Genomic DNA, 11,435 nt, shown 5'->3' on the forward strand with positions numbered 1-11,435 from the left:
TTAAGTACAAATCTTAATAATAAAAGATGTAAAAAAAATATTTCAACTATCAATTCCATCGGAATCAGCCGGTAACGTTGTACACGAAAATACGAACCCTGGGAAAATAATTTTCAGTGAAATTCCTACCAAAATGCAGTACCTAAACGTACTTTATTGTACTCTAATACATTTTCCAAAGTTACAGTTCGATATTTTATTTATAAAAAAAATTCTTAGGTTTAAAAAAACATTCAGTGAACTGAAAAAGTTAGGTCGGTAATATAGGTATTTAGCTGTGTCACATGCCCTTAAGGTGAAATTTAAATTGAATTTTTCCTGTAATAAATTAATTTGAAGAAATATTTAAAAATAATTAAAAACATTTAAAATTATTTTCTAGAATTTCTAAAAAGAATGACAAATATTTTAAAGCAAACTTTTTCAGTTTATCAAGATTTAAAATTTATAGAAAAAATTCAAATAATTTTAAAAGATATTTAGAAATTTCAAACATAAATTTAATGATTTAAAATTTGAAACATTTTATATTAGAATTGATTCTTTATCTTGAAAAATTAATTTGAAGAGAATATTTAACAAGATTTTGAAATTTGAAAAGATTTTGCAAAAACTTATAAAAATGAAGATTTTTGAATATTTCGAGATAAAACTTCGAAGTTTTTTTAAGATTTTGAAAATTTTCAAGATAATAAAAATATTTCTCAAGATTCCTTGGAATATTTAAAGCGACTGTTTATTAAAAAAATGTATTTAAAGAGAATATTTAGAAAGATTTTAAAACATTACGAAACGTTTCCAAAATTATCAAAAATGAATCCGGAAGATTTAAAGAATTTTTATAAAGAAATAATTCTTACCATTTGAAGAGATATTTAATGTTTTGTTTTAAAGAGATCAAAAGTACTTGAAAACTTTGAAAAATTGATATACTATTGTAAAATTTTTTTTAAGTTTAAAAAACGCCTGAATACCCTTCAAACTCAAATTCTGCCTAAATAAATAAATAGTTATTAGAAATTGATATTTTGTATTGAAAATTATTTTTTAAATTAAATTATAATATTATAATATATTTAACTTGAAAAACTATTTTAAAATACTTTAAAACATTTCAAATTATTTGGTAAAATTTCGGAATATGGAAGGTTTCAAAGCCAAACTTTTCAAATTCGCAAGATTAAACAATGATAGAAAAAGTTCTGATTATTTTTAAGAATTAAAATGTGGAGAATATTTAAAAAGATTTTAGAAACATACAGAATATTTTAAAAATGGGCCAATATGAATTTAGGACTGATTCATATTTAAAATTTTGAAATATTCCCGAATATTTATAAAATATTCTTAAATTTTGTTCTATAGTTATTCGAAGTTTTTATCTAGTATTAAAAATTATTCTTACATTAAAATTATGATTAGCCTGAAATTTTTTTATTCTAGAATGAAAACCCTTTTTTAGCTGCAAATTCAACAATTTTGCAGAAAATTCGCTCGAAAACTCATCTCTTTTGTTAAAAATATTATTTTTATTTATTAAAATTGAAAATGTTTGCTTTGAAATTAAAATAATTTTTTGCGGAGTATTCAACACTTTTGCTTAAAAAACTTTTTTTTATGAATTCAACTCATTATTCAAAAACAAAAATATTTTTGGCATAATTATCTACTACTATATTTTTTGTGTAGAATTAATCTTTTTTGGTTGAAAATTACACTTCTTGGTTAAGATTTAAGATACTTTGTTAAAAATTCACTTTTTGGTTCAAGGTTTATCATTTTAGTTTAAAAATAATTTCTTTTGTTGAAAATGTAACTATTTTGTTGGAAATTTATCTACTTTGGTAGAAAATTAATCTTTTGGTTGAAAATTTATCTTATTGATTAAGAATTTAATTTATTTGTTGATTTTTGTTGTTTATGAGTTCAACTGTTTTTGATTTAAAATTGAAATCTTTTTGGTTTGACATATCAACTATTACATGTTCTGTTAGAAATTAATCTTTTTCAGTTGAAAATTACATTACTTGCTTAAAAACTGAATCAATTACATCAACATCAACTATTACATTTTTCTATAAGACTGCATCTTTTTTGTCTTAAAATTGAACTATTTGGTTGCAGAGGAACTTTTTCGTTCAAATTTTGATTTGAAATGTCTGAAATTTTCAAAAATCTTAATCGATTTCCTCAAGATCTCTGATTTTACAGTGTAAATATTCGGATTCCAAATATTCTTGATTTTGATCGAGGGTCCATTAATATGCCTTGTTGTCTTAGGAAAGACATATTTTGGTTAGCGTGTTGGGTTTGGCAATCTCTGAAGGTCGATGGATAGTCTTGTTGAATTTTTTGCAGTAGGTGTTTAGAAATTTCACCTTGGCATTGTACAGAGAGAAATAGTAAAATCAGGGACTCAGAAGTCGAAAGAAAAAAATTTTGGCTTCTAATTAAAAAAATCTACCCGCTACGCGGGCACATTCTCATCGCGCGCTACGAGCGCGGCTCGCTTCGCTCACAAGTTTGAGCGCGCCTAGGGCACGCGACTGTTAATTCCCGCTCTGCGCTCGATGTTTTATTTTTCTCGCGCTTCGCGCTTGATTATGCATTTACCTCGCGCTACGCGCTCGGTCTTTATATTTTCGCACATTCTTGCGCAAACATTTTAAAATTAAGACTCAAAATATCCCCCAATATAATTTTGTGATTGCGAATTCTCTTTCGTTAAAAAGTTTAGCTCGAAAGTTTGAGCGCATCTACGGCACGCGACTGAGAGCAATCTCACTCCGCGCTTAGTCTTTGTATTTCTTCCGCATTCGGGCACATAAAGCTCTTTTGGCTTTAACGAACACATTCTCACCACGTATCTCATGCTTCGCACTCGATTTTGCCCAGCCCGTCAACTTTTCTACATTATACACAACACTTTTATATCAATTATAATACATTTTTTATGTAACTCTGCCAGAGATTACTTATTAAAAATTGAAAAATAAAAAGCAAATTGTATTTATCTTGATTATTTTTGTATTTGTTTCTTACTTTGCTTTAAATTGTATTCTAAGCTGCTCTGAATCATGTATCATTTCAATAAATGTATATCATTACAATTCATAATATGCATAAAAATTGAATCATACTAATTCTTATTTCCTTGTTTTTATAATTTTTTATTTTTAATGTTGTTTTTTACGATTAAATAAAAACCACTGCGCATCTGCATAGGGTCTAATACAGGAACCTATGTAGGGTCCTATATAGGAGCCTATGTCCTCTTTCGTCTTGTCTGTGCTTTTTCCAAAAAGTTAATTTTTTAATTTTTAATCTTATGTTTTACGATTAAAGGAAAATCTACTCGTCCTATCGAAATATAATTAATAATAAATTTATCGATCTTTTTAGGCGAACAATTTTTGTCTGGTAATTTAAGTTCATACCTTGTGTCGTTTTTTCAAAAAAATTTAATAATTTTATTTAGAATGCTATTTTTTACGACTAATGCAAAAACTAACTGTCCTATCAAAAATTATAGCTCTTTTTTGGATGAACAAGTTTTGCCTCATTTTTTGTCGTAGCTTATATCGAAAAGTGATTCATTCTTAATTTGTAGTTCTATCCAGGGCGCGCAATTTGAGCTATTCCATTTTTTTCGTATCTTGCATAGTTTGACCAAAAAATGGAATTTTTGGATTATTCATTATTTTTCGTACGCTTAAATTTGCAGTGTTCAACTTCTCAACCAAATTAAAAAAGTTGTTATCATAGTCCTGTAGGGCTTTCAAAAAGCAAAGTTTTTCTTCTCCTGGCTTTTTTCATATCATGCGTTTTTTGGCTTAAAATTTTCATTGTAGTTTCTTTTTTTAGATTTTGAAAATGCTCTAATTCTGATAATTTTCTTTTTATAGAAAAAAGTCATTTTGATAAATTGTTTGAGTTTCTGAGTACTATAAACAACCGTACATAGAATTTTTAAATCATGAAGAATGTGGTTTCAAACATTTATGGTGCGCTCAAATTTTGAATTTTCAACTTTTTGACCAAATTGAAAAAGTTGTTATCATAATCTTGTAGGGATTTCAAAAAGCAACGTTTTTCTTCTCCAGACATTATTTCGTATCATGCGTTGTTTGGCTTAAATTGTTTATTTTAGTTTGTTTTTCTGGATTTGGAAAATGCTATAACTCTATGTTTTTGTTTTTTCAAATAAAAAGTCATTAGGATAAATTGTTAAATTTTTTGAATTCTATGAATAACCGTACAGAGAATTTTTTAATTTTTAAAAAAGTGGTCTCAAAAATATTCAAAATGTTTCCACTTTTTGAATTTTTATCTAAAATAGCTGGCTAACGGACTTGACCTTTAGTCTTAGACACTAAACGAGTGTACCAAAGGGCAATATAATATATTAATTTTTTCCAAAGTTATTATGTTCACAAACAGACAGACATACAGACAGACAGATATACAGACATACAGACAGACACATTCATAAAAACCTGTTTTTCGGATTCAGTGGGTCTCAAAACGTGGACATTTGACAACAACTGGGGGGGGGGGGGCAAATTTTACACAAATCTTATACCTTATCTGATGAGAACGTAAAAATAATTTAAGTACCTTCAAGAGGAGTTGGTAGTCGTTTATCCGTTGTATCGGAAGTTTCAGGTGTTCCAATAACCTTTTGTCGTCTCCAAGAGTCTGGCTCAGATCCTAAAACATTAATAATTATAAATTAAAATTTGTAGAAAATTTTGATTTATTGAATTCAATTTACAATTCTCACGATCAAATAAAAAATTGCTTAATTCTTACGTGTGTAGTGTAATCATAAATTAGTTTTATAAGTTTTCTTTAATTGGAAAATGAAAGTTTAATAGAGAATTTACGCATAAAAGGAAGTGTCTTGCAATTTGCAATTTAGTGTCATAAATTTAAACTTGCATAATTTTCTTTTCTTTGAGTTTTGAATTACTATTATGAATTAAAAAATAATATAAGAAAAATGTGGATGTTCAAAGAAATTTAAAAGAATCAATACAGTTTCGAAATTTTAATTTGTTTTCGTGAAAAAAGTACAAATTTATCAATTTTCTACTGTTTGCTGGTAATTTTATTCTAAAACTAAGAAGAAGACAGTAATACCGAAATCGAAAGTGAAATACGTAAAATTCGGAAAATGAATTAAAAATTATCATAAAATAGTAAATTGTAGTTTCTTTTTTAAATAAAAAATTCCTTAATTTGCTAACCAATATAATTATCGTGGACAACTGAAAAATCCCGCATAATAAAATTGCCAACCCTGGAAAATTTGCAATATATAAAATCTTCGAAAAAAAAATTTCGGAAATAGAAACGTGCCGACAATTTAAAATTCCCGATTATATCAGAAGTAATATAAATGTATGGGCATTGTAAAAATTGGTAAGTAAATAAAAATATTAACGCAAATTACTTCTTAGTATTTTTTTTAAATTACCAACAAAATATCAAGTTTTATTGGAAATAAAATGTTGTATGCAATAAATATTCCTCTTACGTTGATGTGAAAATGCTTAAATTCATTAAATAATTTGGCACCAGGGAGAGAAAATTATCGTCTGGTAACAGAAATAGTTGAAAACAAAAATTTGATATCTGTTTCTATTTCAGTATTAAAAATTAAATACCTTTCTAATTAATAAATAGTGGCTAAATTTAGAATAAAGTTTTGGTTAAAAATGATAATATTCGTATAAAAAATATTTGACTAATTATCCCGAATTATGGGACGACTATACACTTCGATAATTATAAGTTAAAAGAAGTTTATTACTTCAATCAGAATATTTTTTTTTAATTTGGAAAAATATTTTTACATTGAATTCTGTTAATTGTATATTTCACTTAACGTTTTTCATATAGATAACATCAGTTTTTTATTTCGAGTTAAGGAAACCAGTTATCATGATTCGCAATTAATAAAATTCAATAAGTCAAAATTCAAAATTTTTTTCTGTTGGTCAACAAAATATGGCGAATTTTTTTGTTAGTGAAAAATAGTGTAAAATTAAAGATTGGAAAAGAAATATTTGTTAGTGTTAGAAATATTTGAAAATGCGCAAAAAATGGGTTTGATATGACAAAAGATAATTTTCTATGGTATCGATATAATTGCATATTTATTTGGTTTAAGGTAAAGACATTTTTTGTACCAAATTAAATTTTTTTAAAGAAATACGCAATTAGACAAATCCAAAAAGTGTTTTTGCGCATTTTAAAATAATCCGAACTCTTACAAATTTTTTTCTAAACTTATACTACTTTTCACTATAACAAAAACTGCACTATCAAATAATTCTTTATAATTTGTTGGCCTATAAAAAATTTGGTTCAGAATTTTAGTTTGAAAGCAATTCTTTAACTGGAGATATTGCCCGATTTCTACATTTTTTCCTCAATTAGCTTTCCCTAAAGGCAACTTTTACGCACTATTACGCTTCGATAAAAAAATAACAGTATTTTAAGTAGAACACCAAAGTAGAGTTAATTTAACTTAATCACTAAACTGAAATGAAAAAATTTAAAGTTAAACAAAAAGCAAGTTGTCAACAAACTTTTCGTACATGGGTCATTTTCACAAAACTTAAGTTTTTCACACAGATGTTGGATTTTTTACGAAAGATCTAAACATGATTTGCTATACAAGATTTTATGAACAAGTTTAGATTTACGATGATGATATTGGGGTCAAATAATATCCAGCGTTCTTTCTGCCAAGAGAAGTTTTGTTTTTGGATGGAACACAACTGATGGGCTTGCTCAAGAGTAGGATTAATATTACTAACATTTAACATTAACTAAGGTTTTTTTTCTTCAAATAATTAAATAATTACACATTCTTTCTTGGTTCATTATGTCATTAATTGAAATCGTTGACATCCTTTGAAATTGACAATTGAAATTGAGGTTTCCAAAATTCACTTCAGTGTTTAAGACTTTAGGATAGATCAGAAATTTCTAGGCACTTATGTAACGTTTGATACAACATTAAAGACATTATCCTCAAGATAATAAATAGAGTCCGTAAATTATTCCATGAATTATGCAAAATTTTCATAAATTTTTGGCCTATCTTAAAATCTTAAACAGTGAATCTGAAGGTATTAGTTCGATTTGCAAAAGAATGATACAATAATGAAACAGTCTTTTGTTTCTTTATATTGATACAGGTTTTCGTATCAATTGAGTATTGAGAACAGTTGCAGCACAAACAATATCTGAAGATTTAATGTGTAGACAGTCCAGAAAAGTTTCGAAAACTTTGTTTTTTTTTCGTGTGAGACATACTATTTTTCAAATAGTACCATTAAAGCCAATAATATCAAGCAAAAACGCCTTTATGCTAGAGCCTGAATCAGGAATTAGTAGTTTACATCCGAATAAGTGCATTGCAAAAATAGTTAAGCCGACAATTTAGTTTGCAAGATATGGTACTGTTTTTTATTAGTTGGGACAACCAGTGTAATAGTCACTGATACTAACTGAATAGTCACTGGTACTAACTTAATAGTCACTGCAACTAATGAAAGTGTTGTGCCTACTAATAAAACAATACTAAAATCTTACAAACTAAATAGTTGGCCCGACTAATCATTTTTAATGTATTACCAAAAAATACGTTATATATTTAAAAACTACATTCCGCAATAAGACATAAAGATTAAAAAACTTAAATTATTTCAAAATGACCCGTATTCTCTCCAACCTGCTTTGTCACTCTTTTGACTGCCCAGTCGGCACAAAATTTTAGAACGTAATTGGAACGTCCTGAAAACGTTTCTTAGACGTACAAGTCAAAAGGCGTGATTTCAACGTTTAAAAAACTGTTCTAAATCAGACCAAATAATGTTCTAAAAACGTTTTATGTTCGAAATACGTCTTTAAAACGTCTCTGGAACATTTTATATTTATGGAACGTTATATGGACTGACTTAGGACATTTTTAAGCCGTTCTAAGGATGTTCTTTAACGTGTGTGCCCACTGGGTGGCAATGCCCACTATTAACACAGAAACAAGTTCCACACAAAAGTTTTCTTTTCACTGACAACTCTTTTTAAAAATGATGTTCACAAAATAATTATGATAAAATTTATCACAGTAAATTGAAGTTCAAGTCAATAATCCTCAGAGATGATAGAAGTTCGTAACGGGCGGTAATCCAATGCCGGAAGTTAAAAGAAGACACATCCTTGGCACGTCAACACACGTCACACGAAAGATCCTCGTCACCATTAGTAATGACGTTTGTGACTACGTTACGAATTCAAAAATGGATGGGGATGGAGGAGGAGGGGGTCTAAAATGATAGAAGGTGGAACTTGTCAATAAACACACCTAAAGAGGGTCTGAGTGACCCAAAAAACACTACGATGAAGAAGTCGGCTCCGGAAGATGGTTTGGAGTGCCCACGTTGCTGGTAGCAGACTGGATCGACTTGATCCACACTTTGAGATCCGGATAGTCAGTGGTTACCGAAACCCCCTCGCCAGTCTGAAACCGGTGAGACCAATACGGCCACGGCTATACTTAGCCAGAGACGCCAAGACTGACCAGAAACAAATACTAATTCTCTAGAATTGCTATGCATATTGATTATAATGCGTTTCAGTTATAGAGTGCATTTTTTTATTGTTAGTGAACTTTATATTTGGTTCAAAAAATAGAGGGAGGGAGCGTCCACATGTTAGGTGACATTATTTTCAGTGATTTTTGACTGACACCCTCCCGCTTGTGACAATTTGTGACATTTCAGTCAATCCTCCTTAAAAATGTCATGTGACTATTGTAATAGGCAGAGTTAAATAAGTCCTTGAGGCAGTTATTATCTTTAAAAAATCGCTTTCCATAAAGCTGGATTTAATCAGTAAAGTGCGGAAAACATCTTTTACTGTTGACGTATCATTGAACCCGTGCTTATTTAAAAATCAGATCGTATTGTTGACTTTCAAAGGGAATTGTTTTGCTACATCCTCAAAATATTGAATCTGTAATTTTTTTAATGCTTCAAGAATTTTTCCTCATATTTTTTCGTGAAATTTCTTGGTACCAAAAAAGAAAAAAGATTTGCAGTTTCGTTCATTCCTGTAAATCTTTCAATTAACAGTGTTTTCACAATGTCTAAGATGTGGTTAAAGACCTTGACTTTGAAAATTTTTTAACTATTATCAAAATAATCCTCTTTGGTTAGTTTCTCAAAATGCTTCTCACTTTTTTGTTTCCGATTTTCTAAATTTGACCGCAAGATTAAGTGAAGTTTGTCGCAAAAGGATAATGGTTACTGCTTCTTCGCGTTCATCTTTCTTTGAACTGATGAGGCTTTTTTCGTCAGAACTTTTATTATACCAACGTATTGAGGTTTTCTGCCTAACCATCTTGTTGAATTTGATTTTTTCAGAAATATCTCTGATTATCCTGTAAATTGCGATAGCAGATCCCACTTGTTTATACATTTCCCAAAAAAGATATTTAGCCTTTGTATGGTTGCAAAAAATATTTGGACTTCCACTACTTCTCCCACAGCATCATTGATAACCAGGTTTAAATTGTAACTTCAACAATGATTATAGAAGCATTGGTTGAAATAGTTTTATGTTTGCTTCTATTCCATTATGAATACCGCTCATAGCATTGGATATATCATAACCCTGACCCCGAAATTCTTTTTTTCAATCGAATTATCAAAAGATATCTAAAGCACTTCGGCAGTCATATCTTTAACAGTATGATTTAAAACTTCTACTAAACTAAGTACTAAGCTTAACTGGCCTTTTTTAGTAATATCTTGAGTTGTGACAAACATAGAAAAAAAGGACTTGCTTTAATTTCTGACATCAATTTTTGATGTGATTCTTGACTTAAGCATTGTATAATTTCATTTCATATTGCTGGACTAAAATATTTCATTAAACCTTTTGGCATCCCAACCTGGTTCATTATGTCGTCATATTTTGCAAGAAGTTTATCCTGTACATGATCATTTTTTTAAGATTCATCATATTAGTTGCAAATTTATCTCTTATTAAAAATTGAACCATTTTCTTGAAAATTCGTTTGATCTTTTGGTAGAGAATTAATTATCTTCGCTGAAAATGTAACTATTGCGTTCTTTGTTGAGAATTGATGTTTTTAATTGAAATTTAGATTTTTTATTTTAATATTACCTATTACATGTTTCCTTGAGAAATCATTTTTTATTAAAAAATCAACTAATTGGTTTAAAGTTAAACTATTTTGAAAATTCGGTTTCTTTGTTAAAATTCACCATTTTACTTGAAAATTTCACTTGATTTTAATTTTAAAGAATGAATTTTCAACCAAGAAGATTAATTTTCTAGAAATAATTTTCAATCGAACTCACGAAGTTTTAACTACAAAAGCATTAATTTTAAAACAAAAGAAAGGAATTTTTACATAAAATAATTACATTTTTAACTAAATAGATGAATCTGCAAACACAAAAATGAATTCTCAAAGAAGGTATAATAGTAGATATTTGCAGCAAAAAATATGTTTATTTTAAATCATAAAGAGATAAGCAAACTGAAAAAATGAACTTTCAAGAAAATAGCCTAATTCTTAACTAAAAAATTAATTTTTATACAAGCAAGAAAAAGATTTTCCTACGAAAAAAGTTAAATTTTCGACCCAAAAATATGAATTTTCTATCAAAATAATTATTTCTTCAACTAAAAACGATAAATTTTAAAGTAAAATTGGAATATTTATATTTTCAGTTAAAATATTAATGTCGTACCATAAAAGATGGGGTTTCAACAAAGCAGTCAAATTTGATATCAAAGCCATGAACTTTTGACTGAAATTCCACAATTTCCCTGACTTTTCAGAATTTGCTGACCTTTAGGAACCCTCTTTAAGGATAAGCTAGTGGCGCTACATCCTTAGAAAATTATGATTCCTTATACAATTCTCTGAAAAATAAATTTCACCATTTGATCTGAATGTTCATAATGGAAAAACTTAATAAAAATATTCAAAAGTATCATAGATGAAAAAGGTCAAATTTATTTTTATATCTTATTTTTAAAGGTTAATAATATAATTTTTTGACAACGGTTATGACCAATGATAAGGGCGTGGAAAGCCTATCGAACCATTAAATAATCACATCTTTTTACTGCTTTCAAAACAGTTACAAATTGCCAAAACAGTTGGTATGTTCTTAAAAAATACTCATCGCTTATTTTAATAATAAAAAGGACAAATCTTACTGGGATATTTTTTTGATCTCAACTTAAAAAGTTGAAAATCGCCGAAATAGAGGATTTTCATGCAACTCCTCACATTTTCACCTCCCAGTCGATAAATATTTAACAGATGATATGATTTTTTCCCAGAAACTGCTCATTTCAATGTGTTTTCTTTTTAAAAGATT

At 28.3% G+C, this 11,435-nt stretch overlaps 1 protein-coding gene across 7 annotated transcripts in view; it reads right to left on the reverse strand.

Moving 5' to 3' along the window:
• The window catches only part of LOC117180885 (obscurin), a 250,331-nt gene that overhangs the window by 64,983 nt on the left and 173,913 nt on the right, over window positions 1-11,435 (reverse strand). For all 7 annotated transcript variants that reach the window (XM_033373461.1, XM_033373455.1, XM_033373460.1 and 4 more), the window contains one exon: window positions 4,618-4,710. In XM_033373461.1, coding sequence (XP_033229352.1) covers window positions 4,618-4,710 — 93 coding nt within the window. The remainder of the gene's footprint in view (window positions 1-4,617; window positions 4,711-11,435) is intronic.

This window comes from Belonocnema kinseyi, chromosome 9 (assembly GCF_010883055.1).
Source record: "Belonocnema kinseyi isolate 2016_QV_RU_SX_M_011 chromosome 9, B_treatae_v1, whole genome shotgun sequence".
Classification (NCBI taxonomy): Eukaryota; Metazoa; Arthropoda; class Insecta; order Hymenoptera; family Cynipidae; genus Belonocnema; species Belonocnema kinseyi.